Source organism: Argopecten irradians, chromosome 15, assembly GCF_041381155.1.
Source record: "Argopecten irradians isolate NY chromosome 15, Ai_NY, whole genome shotgun sequence".
NCBI lineage: Eukaryota > Metazoa > Mollusca > Bivalvia > Pectinida > Pectinidae > Argopecten > Argopecten irradians.
The window spans coordinates 11,112,177-11,131,656 of NC_091148.1; the positions used below are offsets into that span (position 1 = coordinate 11,112,177).

At 34.4% G+C, this 19,480-nt stretch overlaps 1 protein-coding gene across 1 annotated transcript; it reads left to right on the plus strand.

The window, feature by feature from the left end:
• Positions 1 to 2,062: 2,062 nt before the first annotated feature.
• On the plus strand, positions 2,063 to 19,124 carry LOC138308583 (protocadherin Fat 4-like). The gene is made up of 14 exons (XM_069249629.1): positions 2,063 to 2,398; positions 7,144 to 7,318; positions 8,293 to 8,502; positions 8,936 to 9,079; positions 9,373 to 9,495; positions 10,476 to 10,658; positions 11,873 to 12,066; positions 12,423 to 12,671; positions 13,429 to 13,674; positions 14,183 to 14,496; positions 16,927 to 16,965; positions 17,370 to 17,431; positions 17,983 to 18,037; positions 18,407 to 19,124. Exons 1-14 carry the CDS (start codon positions 2,336 to 2,338, stop codon positions 18,546 to 18,548), a joined length of 2,199 nt encoding a protein of 732 aa, XP_069105730.1. The 5' UTR covers positions 2,063 to 2,335; the 3' UTR covers positions 18,549 to 19,124.
• The last annotated feature ends 356 nt before the right edge of the window (positions 19,125 to 19,480 follow it).

Below are 19,480 nucleotides of genomic sequence, written 5' to 3' on the forward strand. Positions count from 1 at the left end.
AAAACGATCAAATTTTGTTAAAAATGCCGATCTCTTTGAGATAATTGAAAATACGATTATGTCTCACGGCATGAAACAAAGTGTACATGTGGGAGACAACCATAGTACTTATCTCGTTTGTGTTTAAAATCAATACAATGCAATACAATATGCTGCCACTGTGAGAGGAGAATCGCATGCATGGCATGTAGCAGATTCGAATTAGACAGTTAACTCTCATTTCTTCGATCTGCGTTTTCTCAACCAGCCATTTCACCTAACATCGATGTTTTATCAGCGGGCAAACCAGTCGTTCCACCATCTTAATGTTGAGCGCTAAGCAGGTGCAGAAACTTACACTATAATCGACTATGGTTTGTATGGTACAGATGCAAGAACTAAGAGTCTACCTCATAGGGACAAGCGTTTTCTGAATGTTAATAGAACGTAAATATAATAAACGTAACCAAATATTCACCAACAATATTCAATACCCTTGTATATTTTCTACTGTATGGTTCCCCTGACATTGCTCTGTTCACTGTATTTATAAACCAATTAAAATCCATTTTGTTGGATTTTACTAGATTTTAGAGCCAAATCAAAGCATGTTTGTAGGTTTCGCTTATATAAAATGACGTTAAATAAGAACCTTAGAACACCCCATACCAATCCTTCATGCATTCAATACTTTTAAAGTTGTAGAGAATGATTGTAACAAAATCAATATTCCTTGCAAGTTGATGACATCAATTCAATACCATCATCATAGGATTAAAATGCATTTGATATTATCTTATATGCCATTTTATTGGTCATATTACTTCTTATTAAGCGACAATCCAGTTACTTGTTCGTGCAATGCGGCTAATCGGATATGCATTCATTGACATTGGTGATCACACACGTAGACTCTTTAAGGTTAATAAATAATCATTTTCATTTCCGTTTTCAAGGTTATATTAATTGTATACAGTGGGCCTTCTACCATAAGCGTTATTGAAGGAAATATGAAATAAGATAGCTTACCATTGATCTACATTTTGGTTTAATCGAGGTGTAACATACGCTACAGATGTAAATTCTATGATTTTCAAAAAATTCGACCTATATCTATTTTGATGTCTGTTATGACGTTTTTAAATTAATACCTTTAATATCAAGTTCTGTACGTTAAAAGCGTTGATACGTCTTAGTGTAGAATGACATATCAAGAGCTTTTCTTGATTCGTCAAAAATGTTATGAAATTACACGACGTATAACTTTAAAAGAAACGATGTGACGTCAAAATTTATTTGCGTTTCTCTATAAATAAAGATTTAGTTTTATACTACAAGGAGGGAATGGTTCGGTCATTTTATTCATATAAACGTTCTAAACAAATAAAGTTGTAATGAAATCCTGCTTGACAGCTTACCTTAATAATTTTCAAAACACCTGTAGCCAATTTATAGTTTAAGGAACATAATCATAAATTTGTTTTAATTAATTATTATATCCTAACATAAAAATATATTTTTTAAATTAATAATAAGTTTGAAATGTAAGTCATAAATCATATAAGTATAAGAAAAGTGTTAAGCATGCCGAATGTTGTGTTCTGTTATTTGATTATTCTAACTGGTTTTCTTTTGTTAAAATGATGTTCCTCTCTACGTCAATTTGAACCTCATTTTACATATAAGAAGATACCACTCACGCTTCATGTGGAGACACTCAAAACAGTCAGGCCGGAAATATACAGCATCGCAATACAAACTTACGCTTCATTAATTATCTCTCCTTTAACTAAATATTCTTTTGAGAGAGAATCTTGTCAACACGTATATACCATGTCAATATGTTTGCTGACGATCTACACTTGATGACTAGCGTATATACACATTTCTACATCATAAACTTGTATATATGATCACCTCACACAGGGAGAGTGTAAAAAGATGTTCACGCCAATGATAATCGCTAATGAATAGATTCCCTTTCTTATACACCAATAAATGCTGTTTGATAGGGAGGTCATGAAGTTTATGAAAACATCGAATCTGTACATCTGATCATATTTCTAACTTGTGCCTCCAGAGATGAGAACGCGTGTACGAAGATTGGAATATATATGGAATTAATTTTTGTCAAGTTTGATACCATTTTGTAGATATTTTGTTTAACACAAGTCATTTTAAAATCATTTGATGATTTTTACTGGAAGAGGCGTGTTCCTTAAATTAAAAAGAAGTGCGGAGATTACGAAAATCATTATAAGGAAACGCTGAAGAGAAACTCGACTGAGGAAAAGGCGTGATAATAAGCCAGGATAGAAGACAATCAGATTTTTCTTACCTCCTACTCAATTTTCAAATGGAACATTTCATCTTCAGTATTTTTGTATTGGTGCTTGCAAATCACATCGTACATGGTGCGGTAAGTATAAAACCTGTGGTATAGAACTTCTTATAGTGCTATCTCACTGAAGTATACTTCTTTTGTTTGTTTGTTTATTAATAAACATGCTATTGACAGTCAGGGTCATGTAAGGACGGCCTCCCATGTACGCAGTGAGTAGCGTGTATGTAGCGAGAGGTTCGTGTTTTGGTTTGTTTGTTTGTTTGATTAATTAACGTCCTATTAACAGCTATGGTCATATAAGTATGGCCTCCCATGTACGCAGTGAGTAGCGTGTTTGTCTTGCGCGGTGCGTGTTTTGGGAGACTGCGGTATATTCGTGTTGTGTCTTCTTGTATAGTGGAACTGTTGCCCTTTTAATAGCGTTATATCACTGAAGCATGGCAAATACCATATAGCCGATCATTTTCACTGGGATTTTCACGGGATTTCTTGGGCCATCGCCTTGGTCATGGAATTCTGATCCTTGAAAAACCAATCGGTTTGATAACAGAAATATTTCGAAATTCAGAAATTTTGATTAGGTAAAACTAATGTTTTAGTGTAAGGTGCTAATCGCGAAAAGTTTAGATCGCGCAAATAACCGACCTTACGGTAATAACCGTAAGCCAACAATTCTCCGCACACGATTTAACTTCCTGTGTATCGCGAAGAATTCGAGTTAGCAAAAAGTCAATTTAGGTCGGCAAGAAATACAATGAAAAGGGCAAAACCTCGGCGTTGTTACTAATATTTAAATAAACTATACAAAAGTGTCAGTGTCTTTGGATGATAATTACAGAAGATTTCACGAAAAAAGTATTCATTCTATTAAGAAAAACGAAAAAAGCTGGTCGTCAACATTTTCGCCCAGATTTGACGAATAAAACTTTAATATTTAATTACTAAAATTATTTAATTAATAATTTTATAAGTCTGTAAATGAACAGTATGTCGGTGACACCGTTATTCAATACTTCAGTATATGTGTAAGCAGGCCATTACACTAATGAGCCCTAAAGCCAGTTATTCGATGACCGTGTAAGGCTGTGTAACAGTCAATCGCAATGTATTGGTTATCTTCCAAGGCTGTATTCCGTCTTTGCATATTAAAGAGTTAGCTCCCTTGCGGGTAGGTATCGATTGTTACGTCATTATTTTTGTGAGCGCAATTCCCGTCGTTTTCTCAGAGAAGTATGACGTTACGCTCGCAAACACATGACGTCACAATCAATACCTACCCGCAAGTGCAGACAACTCTGTAATATGCAAATTCGGAATACCGGTTATCATATTAGCTATTAAATGGTTTTTATAGTCTTAGGAGTCAGCGATCTCATTATTTAATTTTTTACTCGGGCAATAGTTCATCATATAAATTTCACGGCCTTCAAGTGAAATTAGCACGAAATGCATGTGATATTTACGTGAAGATATATTGCCTATGTAGTGGCTTATACTATAAACCAACTTTCTTTCGAGGCTACTAAATTCGTGATTTCCATTTCAAAACAAGTTCGCAAGTATTAACATTCGCGGATTTAAAAATTGACTGTACATTCCTATCAGTATCAATGATGTAGATGTTAAATCACGGAGATAAACTTATGACAATTTACTTGGATCGCGAAATGCGCGAAAGTATACCGCACGCGAAAGAAAGCTGGTTTACAGTAAGCGTTTTCTACTTTAAAATACTATGAAATCAGTTTTCATTGTGTAATTCTGTTGAAAGTTGGCTAAACTGTCCCGACCTATTGTATTTTTGTGGGTCGAACTGCTGTATCAGAAATCTGTAAATCAGTTTATCTATGACGTTCTACGTCAAGCTAACCATACTCAATATAAACAGATTGTTTGTTTACCTCCTGACTATGGTGACCTAAGACGACATTAAAATGTCGGATGAAATCGCGCGAGATGACATTTGATGTAAAGCATTGTACCACAGTACGGGGTATACATATTAATATCATATTTCTATGTCCCGTGTAATTGGGCGTGCTTCACATATCAGTTGTACCTGTCGCATCAATTACACGAGGAGGATGTATTGATAAATAAACATTCATCTCCTTGTATCAGCGATGCGTTATTAACAGGAGAGTTCATTCAACTCTCTTGAATAGGCATGATAGCTGGATTTGCACGTCAAACTTTTAAAATTATTTTGAAATGGCTTAACCACCAGACATTCAAGATAACACTTTAAAGTCACGATATTGCACGTTTTATGATATTCATGAGCACTGGGATTTTTATTTATTTTTTATATTTTTGTTTAAAAGTGTTTAACCGCACAGTACACATTCATATGAGTGCAATATACACACGAATGATGAATGTGAATATAAGCAAAAGCTGAAGTGTTATTCATTTATATCGTGTCTCTTTGTGATAAAGGGACTTGCAACATTTACCAAAGTATAGAGAAACGCATCCCGTTAAGTCAACTGATTGTGACTACGCATAAGTACACTTGCACTAGTTTCGTTGTTGGTATAATATAACCGGGTTGGGAGTATTTGCTTTGTGGTCTTCTGTGGCATGCTTCAGTGATATAGCACTATTAAAAACGATAAGAGTTCCATTATTACAATGGGGAATTACAAGAAAAAAAGACCAATGACAGACTTCCTTTGAAGATTATAGAGAGAGCGACACCCTACTTCAAAGTCACAAAGTCAACCACAATGTACCGTTTATTTTCATATCCATCAAATTAACTGTTCATCCGTTGCTGTAGACAGAGTCTTCAGTAGGACCTAGACCAGTGCATATTACAATAGTAATAGTAACCAGAATGTCGAGGATGGCAGGGTTTTTGCCAGCTGTTTTGGGAAAAGGAACCCAAGCAAAAATTGGGAAAATATCATCGGTGTTTTTCAAAAATTGGGAAAATTTATCAGCATTATTTTGTTAAAAATTTTCATCACAATTTTGTTGAAATAATATCACAATGGGGAAATTAAATAACAAAGAATGTCTAGCTGTTTCTTTAAATGATATTATAATATTCTTAAACTTCTACATTTAATTTTACTGATGTCATAGGTATAATATAAGACATCATATTTGGGGTTTCGATTTAATTTTATTGCACTTGGGAAAATACTGACGTGTCCTTTTACCGGACCCTACAAAGGCCTTGCAAAAACCCTGGATGACTTTGTAATTATTAACATCTTTATTTCACAATTGTATAGCGTTATCATTTTGAAAATCATATCAACGTATGGTTAAGTGAAAACATGCATTTCTCTTTGAGGGATATTTTTTAAATGTATGTTTCCAAAACAGTCTCATATAACACGTTCTTAACACTTCTTTTCACTAAGCGTTTTAATACTATTTACGTATTAATTACATTTGGAATTATATTTGCATTTAAATTTTCATTTGGCTTCACTTAATTCTAACAATTGATAATTTATTCCCTATTTTATGATATCAATTTAATATAGAAAATATTAATAAATATATAAATTAAAAAAGGAAATAAAAATCAAATAAATTAGTTTTTAAATGGGAATCTAATTGAATAACTTATTTATTCTGTGCATTTTTATGATCTATTTAAAAATTCAAAAAGAACAAATATACGGATGTGACATTGCTAAGCTTTGATTAACATAAGTTGTATTATATACAATGTTGTATTCAAAGGACATTTATACCGATAGCAATGTCATCTTTAGAGCTACAATTGATTTCTATTGCCGCTAGTGGAGTAAAGTAAAACTTTTGAAAAGACTATTCACAAATTGGAATATATGTTAAATTGTATGAAACCTACTAGGCAACGTATGAAATATTCATATCACAATAATATATTATTTGCGTATAAATGTGGTTTGGGATTTTTTTCAAAGAAAAAATGTACAACAACTCTACAGATTGTAAAATTAAAGTCTTGTGAGTGGTAAGATAGCTATAGAGATTATTAGTGATCATTATGTTAGTTTCACGCAAAAATGGTATCAAGTCAAGTCATTTATCTTTATTTAGAGTCGTTAGAAGTGGTACAATTTACAACCAGGTAAAAATAATAACAAAAAGATACATAACTATTTACATAATCTGATCATATATGTTCATTATCACATTACTGCATGCATTTAACTCATGAAAACAACATATTAACTTTTGTTAAGATATGGACATATAATCATTTAGGTCACTGATATAATTTACAAACAAAATCACAGATAAGCGAGTGGTTACTTTTGAGTAAAACGTTACAGCTAATTATGTTATAAAAGTTTTTAATTAACACATGTACATATATGCATCCATCTATAAGCACGAAATAATCGGAGACCTATAAAGACATAGAAAACTTTGTCCTAATGATTTACTGCGGCAGTGATCCACTAGCACATATGTGGACCATTTTGTATCCCACTGAAAATCATTGTAGGAGGGGTGCGCGTTTTCCTTTTCTCGTGTTATATGGAAGAATAATTTACAAGCCATAACCTTATAAACGTCCGTGAAAACATCGTTATTAGAACGCAATTGCCTACTTGTATCACAATACTTTGTTTGAATGTTGGATTAAATGAACGTCCTGTTAACACCCAGAGCCATGTAAGAATGACATCTCATATATGCGATGACTTGCGTGTATGTTGTGGGTGACTACGTATTCGTGTGATGTCTTTTTATATAGTGGAACTTTTGCCCTTTTTCATATGATGGCATTTTTGTATTTTATCGTAAAATTTAAACTATCAAAAAGTACGTACTAAATTATTCTAATGTTTTGTATTTTTTGTATCAAGTCCCCACAGTTCCAAGGATTACCGACGTCAGTGAATGTTGGAGAGCAGGAATACAATGGACGTCTTATTTACATCCTAACGGTGACAGACTCGGACCAATTCGTCTGCACACTTAACTCTGTCACAGAGGGAAACTCCGACAAGTTCCGAGTACTCATCGATCCAATTACTGGCAGTACGTATAAAACCTGTTTTTAAATTGTCAGGGTTCGAAAGGCGCTTGATTGTTATTGGGGGAGTTCGAACTGAAGTAAAGGAGACAACTCATGATATTTTTAAGAAGCAATTGCACTATGACTTTGCCTCATACTTTTCAAACATTTGATAGATCGTAGATTTATTTAAATTGAAGGTGGTTTTTTTTAAGACTACCACCTTAAAGAACAGAAAACAACCTCTACCTCGAATTGCAGAGGACTCAGTTAATTGTTCGAGGAATACGAAGTCATCAGATGTTGGGCATCAGCTGTCAAAAATATTATCTCAAATTACAACAAATTATGAATATCAATGGCGTTTTGATATTTTGTGTTTTACAGCATATTTATTTTTATAAAAGGGATTTTTATTTTTTATCATAATAACATTGAATAGAAATGGATAAAATGCACAATGAAATGTTGCATATAAACAAAGCTCAAGGACTTGTCACCTGTTGAGGAACATACGCTTAAAATAATATGTCTTTGGAAGGAAAACGGATACATTTCTGCTGGAGAAATAATCGGTATTCGACGATTAGCGTTACGAGCTCTCCAGGGATTTGTTTTATACAAATATATAAGTATGAGATGGGACCATGCAATCAATTTAACAAATTGGGTGTCTTCGAGGAATGCGAGTTCGAGGGGTTATACTGTAATTACGTAAGCGTTTTATAATGTTTAATACATTGTTCACTTACTACATGCTCCCGGAAATAAAGGGAGAAGATGTTACCCATGTGTAACATTAATTCGTTCCTGTTTTGTCTCGCTTTGATATCCCCGGGACTACAATCTCTCCCATTGTCATTCGTGGGATATAATCCAGAAAATAAAACTGTGATTTGTGAAGTGGTGGTCAAGCGTCTGGGTTTAGAGAGACGCATGTTTTTTTCTGTCGAGTATTAACTGTCTAAAGGGGGATAATTTCTATTGTTATTTCTAGGCTATGGTGTATATACGCACAACTCTAACCCGGGGACTTCTGCCTCACCCAATGTCCTGTTTGATTACGCAGCCAACAACTCCTGGACAGTGAACGTGGACTGTACTGACAGTGGGAACCTTGTGAACACTGAGACACTCACAGTGAATATAGTAGACAATGACCTAATAGTAGTAGACAATGACCGCCTCGAGTTTACTAATTTACCAGGTATGTGTATAATAGTACACAATGACCGATTTCAAGTTCAGTAAATCTAAATCCAAGTATGTGTTCACTGTATAAAAATAAATAGTCACCCGTGCTTAAAGAAAGGAAAAATTGTGTTGTGATATACTGATATAACGTATACCCCTTATCTTCGCGAGTAAACAGTTTTTATAAACTAAAAAAGTTTTTTTTTAACTAAAAAAGTGAAAATCAAATTTAATCGGTTTTATATTATCACGATCTGTATGTGAGGATATAATTGACTAAACCGCTTAATATTTCGCGGATGAAATTTTCACGATCATAGCAATGTTCTACAAAATCGCGAAAATATTATCCCCGCAAAAACAGCCGGTTATACATAATGAACTATACAGATAGAGTAATAACTATGGAGGACAAGACTAAATCATGTGATGTCCATTGTTTTCAGACACAACGAATCAGATCGATGCTCTGAACACAGCCTCGGGAGTAACGCTGTTTACAGTTCAAGCCAATGATCTGTTGAATCACCAACCATTAACCTATACATACACGACGAGTCCAGCGACCACGAGTTTCGCATTGGATACCGGTATACACCTTTCGTACATTACATGCATTTTTACAGTAATTTTAAGAAATTGCATGTAACACATTTAAAATTCATTGCACATAACAATATTATGTCAACGAGGGGAATTACATCCAAATCTAAAAAAAAGTAATATGTTTTGACATTGGTACACTCATATTGTGTCGTCTTGTATAGTGGAACACTTGCCTTTTTATAGTGCTATAACACTGAAGCATGCTGCCGAACACAAAAATAATATAATCCTCAAAGAATGTATAACATGAACTTATATTGATGGCATTTATTCCAAGGTTCCGGTATTGTGACTACTGCACGCCATCTTCAGCACGAAATTTACAGTTCGGTGGATTTGTTAGTTACTGTAAGTGATGGCTACATGGCGGTTCGGGAGACACTCAGGATAGACCTCACAAGTAAGTCACGTAGTCAAACACTCAGGCACAACACCCAGGAAAGACCTCACAAGTACGTCACATGCTAATGATTGAGCTCACAATTAGGTCACATTTTCAGGATTTACCTCACAAGTTACATTTTTTGTATACAAAATGTTTGTCTTCCAACTCTATTATGAAAACATTAAGTATTTTTTTGTTTGAAAGCATGGTGTAGATTGAATGAGTCATTAAAAATCCCCGTTGTATCCCGATGACAATCATTTAAATTACTTCTTAAACTTTCCATCAAAATTTTTTTTATTTTTTCTGGCACTCCTTTCGCGTTTTGTTACCGATGCATTCTAATAACGACATCATAAAATTAAATCATTTTGAGGAATTTATCTCCCTTTGTCTAATTATATTCTTATATCTTTAAAATATAATAAGTTGTAACTTCTTTCGCGTTTACTTATTTCAATTTTCATTTCTTTTATATTGATTAAAATAATTTCAACTAATATTTGTAGGTAGATATAACATAATCATACCTATGTTAAGGGTCTTTTAAGCGTTATTCAATTAATAATAAGAAGCTAAGGGCCATTTATGGCCCAGCTATCAAAATAGCGCTATTTAGAACTACACCCTCATTGTATGACAGTACGAACACTTTATGAAAACACAGAATAAAATAGATCTCTTGGGTATCTCATTTCATTTCAAATTTTAAACATTTAAAATACCTACAATTACACAGAAGAAAGTAAAAGTTACATTTACCAACAATTGCATTAAAAATAAAAAGACTAGACTTTTTCCATAATTCTTTCTCATGATTCGAATTTTCAAATAATTTAATGTCAAAAAGATGTCGATATGATTTGACATCAGGCATAGCCTATCTTAGTCTTCTCTTCATACAGGTAACATGAATATGAAACACATTATACATGGTAGGGATTATAACGGTAGGTTACTTGAGTGTGCATTTGCCTTGCCTTTCTCTACTATAGATTTGAACAGCGTCCCCACCATCACCAACCTGCCCGCCGAGGTGAGTGTGCTGGAGTCAGTAGCCAGTGGATCAGTCATCTACACACTGACCGTTAACGACGATGATACGACAGATGTCCTGTCCTATACCGTCAATGTTAATCCTGTCACGGACTCCGCGCTCTTCACATTCAACACTCTCAGTAAGTACGGGATTATCACAGAAACGTGAAATAAATAAATAATCAGTTATAATAATTGAAATAGTTTAATGCAATGATTCATATTTGGTTTATTAAATTAACGTCCGGGCTCATTCAAATAATGTGAAAATAATTCATGAATTCGTAGAAGTTTCTGTAAAGTTGCAATAAATCCATTATACATATTGATGTGGCGCAGTGTTAGAAGGCGCAGGTATGTATGGCTTGGCGATTGGGTGCCGTAGATCGTGATTCGTGGCCCGGATAGGGCAAGAGTCAATAAATTGTCATGCTTTGTTAAATTGTGTTTCTTTGAAATTTATTGAAAATATTCTAATACAATATTTCACTTAATGCAAAAATAAATAAACTTAATGGATTCGAAGACATTTTAAAGAAAGAAAACTTAGATAGTCATTGCTTGCTATTCAATTCTTTTTTAAATTTACATTGAAATAAAATTTTGTTGAGATTTCTACAATGTCCAGATAATGTAATATTACCCCGTTACAAAAAAATGTTCTTTTAGGGACATAAAAGAAAAGTTTAAAAAAGTGTAATATTGAGTAATAATTTTAACATTCAATAAAGCTTGATTATAAACGCATCACGTTAGGTTCTGTATAGTTACTATATATTCGTGTTGGTTTTAATTTCGCTGATTAACCCTTTGACCACAAAAATTTAAAAGCTAGCGAAATTGTTCAAAAATCATGACGGTTTTATATATCATATCATATTAAAGATGCTCCGCCGCCGATAGAGCATAAATGGTATTCATCATTTTAAACAATAATTGGTGTTTAATCGTGTATATATATGCCTAATTAACACAAAAATAATATAAAATAATTAAATTCGTCTTTGGTGCATGCGCAATCAGTACTTCATTCCATATAGGATATAGTGCCACGGAATTTTTTCGGGATGCAATTAATTATTTTTCATATTTTTAACTCGAAGTAAAATTACAAGCTCAATTTTTTTCAATGGTGGTAATAATGTAAAGTAAGTAACTTTTTGTAACTGAAGAAAAATACTAAACCATCTGCTCATGTTTTTGATAGTGAAAAATACTATTTGTCAGCGGTGAATCATGCTTTCAAAAGTTACAATAACAAGCCACCGCTAATAAATTACAAAAATCGCGAAATGTTATACCCGCGAAATTTTACAACTTTGCAGTAATTTTTTTTATTGTGACCTATATTTAGACATGGAAGTGTCACTAAGTTCCGGAAGTGCTTTTAACTATGAACAGACCACGAGAACGTACAATCTGACGTTCCTGGTCTCAGACACAAAGACAGAGACGGGCCCGTATTCTCTAATAGTCAACATACTGAACGCCAATGAACCATGCTACTTCCAGAACAGCTTGTATTCTGTGGCTATGAGCGAAGCCGGGGTAAGAAACATATCTTAACTATGGTTGTATATATTAAGTCTGTCAAATTGAAATAGGTATGTATTTATGTCAATGCTTAGAGGTGTGTATTTCAATTAGACTAAGGTTAAATAGACCTAATTAAACCTCGTTAGCTTGAATAAAATAAATATGTATGACGTAATTGATGTAAATCATTTAAAGCATTTGTTTATAAACTTTTGCTTCATTTAACAAGTTTGTTGATTCTGTAGAAAATATCTAGAAAAAGACTGTTTTCAAGACAAAAGCCTGAATCTGTAGAAAAAATCAAGCATATGAACGTGTTTTCAATACAACATTTGTTTTGTTAATGATTTGATTTTACTGAAACACAGGTGGGCGGTTATCCGGTAGACCCTAACTTTGTGGTGAATGATTATGACGGTACGTCGACATACACGCTTGGCTTGTTAGCCGGAAACAACAGTGGTCGCTTTAGTATAGTCTCCTCGTCAGGAATAATAAACTTCGCCACAAACTACGACATTGACCAGGGCGCAATGCCTTCAATTGTACAGCTGACGGTCCAGTGCGTTGATCCGACATCACTGACGGGCACTACGCTTCTTCTCATAACTATTGCGGTGAGTGAAAAGAATTATGATTTCTTCCCTATTTGAGTTATCTACCCTTGCGAGTAGGTATTGATTTGAAGACATTTGTTTCTGTGCGTAACGTCATAATGACGTGGATTTCCCAATAAAGCATTGATGTCTCAATGGATACTTACATGCAGGGCAGGCAACTTTGTAATATGCAAACCGAATAATCGATCGCACAACCGAAAATTGTACACGCCACCATATTCACAACTAAAAATGAAATTGATTATGCATTGAAAGTATCAAGTAGAAAATGTGATGTCAGTTTTATTTTCTTTGCTTCCTCCTGAAATTTAATGCCATTATATCAAAATGGGGCGAATACCTAATCTGGTTTCACGGTTCCTTGACAAAAACGAATTTCTTGTGCTATATAAGCAAAGCATTTATAAGGGAAATGACACATGAAATCCGGAAAAAATATTGTTTTACTACAATAACATACACACTTATCTTACCCATATTCTAGTTATTATTTTTAAAACACTAAACATTTAAACATGGTATTTATAATTTGATCCTACAAAATTAATGTAAAACTTTCGTTACGTTAAATCATATTTCAATTACAATTTTTTTTATTTGTTTAGGACATCAATGATACTGATTATTGTTCGAATAATGAGTATCGTTTATGCTCTGTCTGTGGTGTAGCTTATTTTAAACAAAAAAATATAATTTGACCTTACAGATGTAAACCTTTCGTTTCGTAAAATTATTTTCATTTTTGTTTGTTTAGGACATCAATGATAATGATCCAGTCTTTAGTCAGAGCACCTACTCGTTTCAAGTCAACCAGAACACCGCTCTAGGGACACAGTTAGGGTTACTAGTGGTGACGGACAATGACTCTGGGACAAATGCGGAATACACGTGCAGCGGTACGTCCACTAACAACGCCCTGGGCTTGACCTATTACAGCATAGGCACAACAGACTGTGCAGTGTATGTGTTGTCTACCACCGGACTAACAGATGGTCAAATTGTAAGTTCGTGTTTAAATGAAAGGACAAGTGAGATATTTTACGAATATTCTGAATGGCATATAATATGTAGCTGATCTTTAAGGTATAATATCTTCATGCAAAGTATTTAGCTTATCAATGAATAGGCGTAAAACGGCACAAAAGTGATTGCTGAGCTGTCCTATCTTTACCGAAAGATTCTTAAATTTCAATTTACATTCTGTTGAATTCAATGAGTTTGTTTTTGAAATGCAAAAAAATAAGTTCCCACAAAAGAATTTTCATCAGTGTCATAAGTAATTTCCAGACCGTTATTCATATCATCGATTGCATCTGAATCGAGATAAATACATAAAACAGCGTAAAGCTTCCATCAGACTCGAATACAGCCGCTTATCTCATAGAATTCTAGCACCAACAGAAACATCTCTCACAAAGGGAGAAATGAAATAATACGAAATAAGTTCGGTGTTTTCCAAATTTATTTCGAATAAGTTCAACAAATATTTCCCCTTGATTTTTCTGCAGATCACATTTTCAGTGACAGCTACAGACAAAGGTACTCCAACGGCTCGGACTGGAACTTCTGTGGTAAGCGTTACTTACTCTGTTGTTACCACGACAACCACTACCACCACGACAACCACCACTGCCACAACCACCACGACAGTTGACCCGCTCACACAACCAGGCACGGTTGCCGCTATCGTGATCGGGTCGATAGTGGGCGCCATACTTCTTGGATTGCTACTCTACTTCCTGTGGCGTTGGTGTTACACAGGGGCATGCTGTGGGCCCCATCCATGTGATTTCACGAATTGTTGTCAACGTCCGCAGCAGCAGTGAGTAAATAAATAACGTAGTTTTTTCCCTGATAATTCATTCCGTCTTTGCATATTACTGAGTTAGCTCCCCTGCGGGTAGGTATCGACTCGTCCGTCATTATTGTGTGAGTGCAATTCTCCGTATGACGTTACGCTCGCAAACACATGACCTCACAATCAATACCTACCAGGAAGGGCAGATAACTCTGTAATATGCAAATACGGAATTACAGACTGCATAAAAACTATCCTATCTTACGATTATCTTACGAAGAGAAATAGTTTGTTTGTATAAATTAACATCCTTTTAACAGCCAGGATCATGTAAGGACGGCCTCTAATGTATGCGGTGCATAGCATTTGTTAAGTGTATGGTGCATTTTTGGAAGACTGCGATATATTCGTGTGGAGTCTTGATGTTTAGTGGGACTGTTGCCCTTTTTATAGTGTTATATCACTGGAGCATTCTACCAAAGTAGCTATTTAGTCAAAAATGAATACTGTGTCTCATAGAAGATCAATCGTGAACCCCATAGATGAACACTTTATCATATAACTGGCCCGTAATGTAATTTTATAAATATCGTTCTATATATATATATAGTATCGCACCTTGGAAAGAAATGTCCCCAAATGATTTGCGGAGAGCCGTCACGTGGTGACCCCCTAACACTTTATAGGGGTCAGTAAATTTTGTTATGGTGCAATATGGCGGTTTTCGCCCTCGCTTCAAAATTTAAACACATTCTCTTCAACTAAATATACCATTTTATTAATTTATAACTGTATATTACTTGCTATTTTTAATACGAGTTGCTTCCCCTACGCCAGTTTGAAAGTTGATGATGTGGTGAAAGTCAAACGCAACAATTCGATCGTTTGGTCGACTGTGATTATAAAACAAAAGGAGGGATTCGTACTAGTTAATTCTCATTCCAAAATCAATTTTTCGGCATAACTTTTGAGTGATAATCTCAGTGAGAATGCAGAGATGAGCAAGGAGGTTGCGCTTTAAATGTTGGAGATGGATGTTTGTGGCACTTTTGTTTGCGATGCTTTCAATATACAGCAAGTCTGGTGTCATATTGAGGTAGGCTGACTGTGCACTAGGAATGTCGAAATTATTGTTGATTTATATTTTTGGCTTATTTCATTCAGTATCATTCTGCAGGTTTCTCATACTAGGCCAAATATTTTAAGAGCGTCGATTGTTTGTATCCTTCGCCAGCATGATTAAAGTTTGATTTCAGATTATTGACAAAACAAATAGGAAATAAAGACCTAATGAAACAAATAAATGGTCCACGATGCGATAAATTCGTTATACAGTCAGTTACTGACCCCCTTTAAAGGCATAGAGGTCAGTAAGAAGTCTAGCATGTTCGATCTACGTCCTCGCCCCGTATAAATCTTACTGACCCTTTATGCCGTTAATTTTTGTTTGTTTGTTTGAATAATTAATTTCTGTTTGTTTGTTTGATTAATTAACGTCCTATTAACAGCTATGGTCATGTAAGGACGGCCTCCCATGTATGCGGTGTGTTGCGTGTATGTTGTGTGAGGTGCGTGTTTTGGGAGACTGCGGTATATTCATGTTGTTTAGTGGAACTTTTGTCCTTTTTATAGTGCTATATCACTGAAGCATGCCGCCGAAGACACCAAGCAACACACCCCACCCGGTCACATTATACTGACAATGGGCAAACCAGTCGTCCCACTTTTGGGAGACTGTGGTATATTCATGTTGTGTCTTCTTGTATAGAGGAACTATACACCCCAACCAGTCACGTTATACTGACAACGGGCGAACCAGTCGTCCCACTCCCTGTATGGTGAGCGCTAAGCAGGAGCAGAACTACCACTTTTATAGACTTGGTGTGTCTTTATGCCTTTAAAGGGGGTCAACAACTGACTATATAACTAATAATATATATCCTATATATGACATCGGACGAATGCCTCAGGAAACGTACAAGTCACATTTGAGCCGGTTTTCAACTTTTATATATAGAGACGAAATTAAAAATTATGCTAAAGGATGTACTTATATCTCTCTTAATAAAATTAAGAAAATATGAAATTTACCAAACTCGATAATAATCTGATATGGCGCTCATGATTGCTGGTGGCATATCAAATTATTGAGCATGTTTTGATAAATTTCATATCACATAGCCACTCATGTAAGATCATCTATTTAATACAGTTGAAGCTAGTCGCTATCAGGCTAGATCTACTGAAATGGATATTCGACAAAAGGATTCTAAAAACTATTTCTATCCTTATTATTTTCGAAGAAATTTGGAGAATGGCCAATCCGAATGTGAGAATGAAGGTGTGGATTTTGGAGTGGCTTCCCTTCCTAATAAAATGAGTAAAATGTAAAATCCGAAATGATGCATGTTTCAAAAGTTAAAAATTTTCTTACAAAGATCCTCTCGTTTACAGTCAGAATTACCCTCGCCGCCAAGTTACACCACAAGAAACGTATGTATAACTTGTTGGATTTTTTTAAAGTTCAAATGTGTTTTAAAATATTGAGGTATTTTATGACTGTAATCTATTACTAATTACAATTATTATAATGTTGTATTGCTAAAAAACACGAAATTTGTAATTTTTACTAAATCTAGGAATTTATCAAAATTCGCTTAAAAAATATGTCGAGAAATTTATGAAGATTATGGTTTTAAATATCAGAGAAAGTCTTGTGAATGGCTATAAAACTATTCGCGAAAATAAGTCTCCGTGAAAAAATTACAACTAGTAAATATTGAAATTTAACACCCGCAAACTATACAGAACAAAGGAATGCTTAACTAGATCATATAAGACGCAATATTTCTTTCCGATTAATCGTGTGGTTGACATGTAAATGTTTTTGTCATCAGCAGACACATCGTTAAAGAAGCCCCAAGGGAAACTGCAGAAGAATTCAAATATAGACGTGACGGTGAGAATGCTTATACTAAAAGTTTTAATTTTGTTATCTGTTAACATTGTATACATTCATTGCATTATTATAACGCCTTCATGACAATTTCGATTGTTAATCTTAACAATGCATATCTATACATTAGCACATTACGTAAAGACATCACTAACATTGCATAATTTGTTTCGACTAAGTTTGTTGCTGATACCAAATATGTAATTCAAAATCACCAATCTTTTTCAATTAAAAATTCTTATTAATCCCTCTGTTAAATTATCATCTGACAACATCTTATCAGGTGGCACGTTCTGGTGACCTTTCGAATTGGCCATAAAATTGCTCCTTCCAGAATCTTGGAAGTGAATTTCAGGGACCGAAAAAGTTTGAATAATTATCAGTACGTAGTCATTTCACCCAAAGGGCACTACACATTTCGCCCAAAGAGCACTACTGAGCTAAAAGTGTGTCTAATGTGAAAAAAAAATCCTATTGTCAATTGATGTAGTTAGATGTTTAGATTATGTACCTTGGTATAAAGGTTATATCCTGGGCCCTTTTCCCTTTTATAGATACCGACCTAGGATCAACGAAGCCTAAACATAATGACTATTCTACTCGGCAATGGTTAGTTATACATCGCTATATTAAGCTAATCTTCCCACCGCATCCCAGTCAATTTAAATCCCTGTTCTTTGTTCTTCTTTGACATATAAATGACATATATTAAAATAACATAAATAATCACATCCTGTTTCTACGTGCCAAGAATAACTTATTTATCAATATTGAAATGGTGAAAGTAATAATAACTTGTGTTATATATATTGGTTATGCTTTGGTCGAACATAAACCTTTTAAAACCTAATGTTAAAATAATGTGCGTTATTTCAAAATAACATTATTCATTTAAAGAAAAAAAGGGACATGTTAGAACACAATATAAAGTCATTGTTAATTTAACGGCAAGAGGTTAATATTAGATCTTCTTTACAGGCGTGCAACCGGACAACGTGATTATATGGACTTCCCCCAAGCCGTCACCCCTTCCGATGTCCCCCTGGAAGTAGGTCAAAGTCGGAAGATAATCGGCTACACCCCGGTGATTAACAGGCCAGCTCCGATTGGATATCTTTAAACCACGTGACAATTGGAAACACTTCGATTGGATACCTATAAACCACGTGACAAATTAGAAATACTCTAATTGGATGCCTATAAACCACGTGGCAATTTGAAAGACACTGAATTGTTACATATAAACCATGCGACAATTTGAAATACATAAATTGGGTACATATAAATCACGTGACAACTGGAATGTTTGTTTGTTTGATTAATTAACGTCCTATTACATGTAATTGGAAATACATTTACTTGTATGAATATAAATAAGTGCAACGAATGACGTCATTTTCAACATTATGTCTTAACTAATTGTGATATTTCAGCGATTAAAAATTCCAAGTCCCCAATGCCAGCCAATTGCTTTGGACTGTTAAAGGGGAATGTCATAGAAATATATCAACAAAACCATTTTAAAATGTGTATCTGTTGGTGGATAAAATGGAACATACAATTTATTTGTAATCAAGAATTGAACAAGCAAGTATACTTTGTTTTCATTGGTGAATAATATATGATTATACATCTTTACAGATGAAAGAAAAACTCGTGAAACAGAATATGCGAATTATTTATGCATTAAACTGACTTGTCGTAAATTATATGTATTGTGTTATAGTAATATCACGTATGTCTAAATTTCATATTAACTTCATTAAAAAGATATACATGTATGGGTTTATTCTTGGTTGTTTGATTATTTTAACGTCCCGCTAACAGTCAGGGTCATGTAAGGACGGTGTTCCATGTATGCAGTGAGTGTGAAGTGCGAGGTGCGTATTTTGGGAGCCAGCGTTAGGTTCGTGTTGTGTCTTCTTGTATAGGGGCTTATTCTTCCAAATATCATATTTGGTTGGAAATAAGTTTCAAATGCAAGATATTTTGGCATCACAAGAGTTTCTCGGCTATTCATCATACCCGCCTCCAAAATCGTACAATTATTCA

Excerpts from the sequence above, each read along its gene's own strand:
- LOC138308583 (XM_069249629.1), top strand. The coding sequence starts at position 2,336 with ATGGAACATTTCATCTTCAGTATTTTTGTATTGGTGCTTGCAAATCAC. Across the intron at positions 9,496-10,475 it reads ACTCAGGATAGACCTCACAA|ATTTGAACAGCGTCCCCACC; the intron begins GTAAGTCACGTA and ends TCTCTACTATAG. Across the intron at positions 12,067-12,422 it reads TGGCTATGAGCGAAGCCGGG|GTGGGCGGTTATCCGGTAGA; the intron begins GTAAGAAACATA and ends ACTGAAACACAG.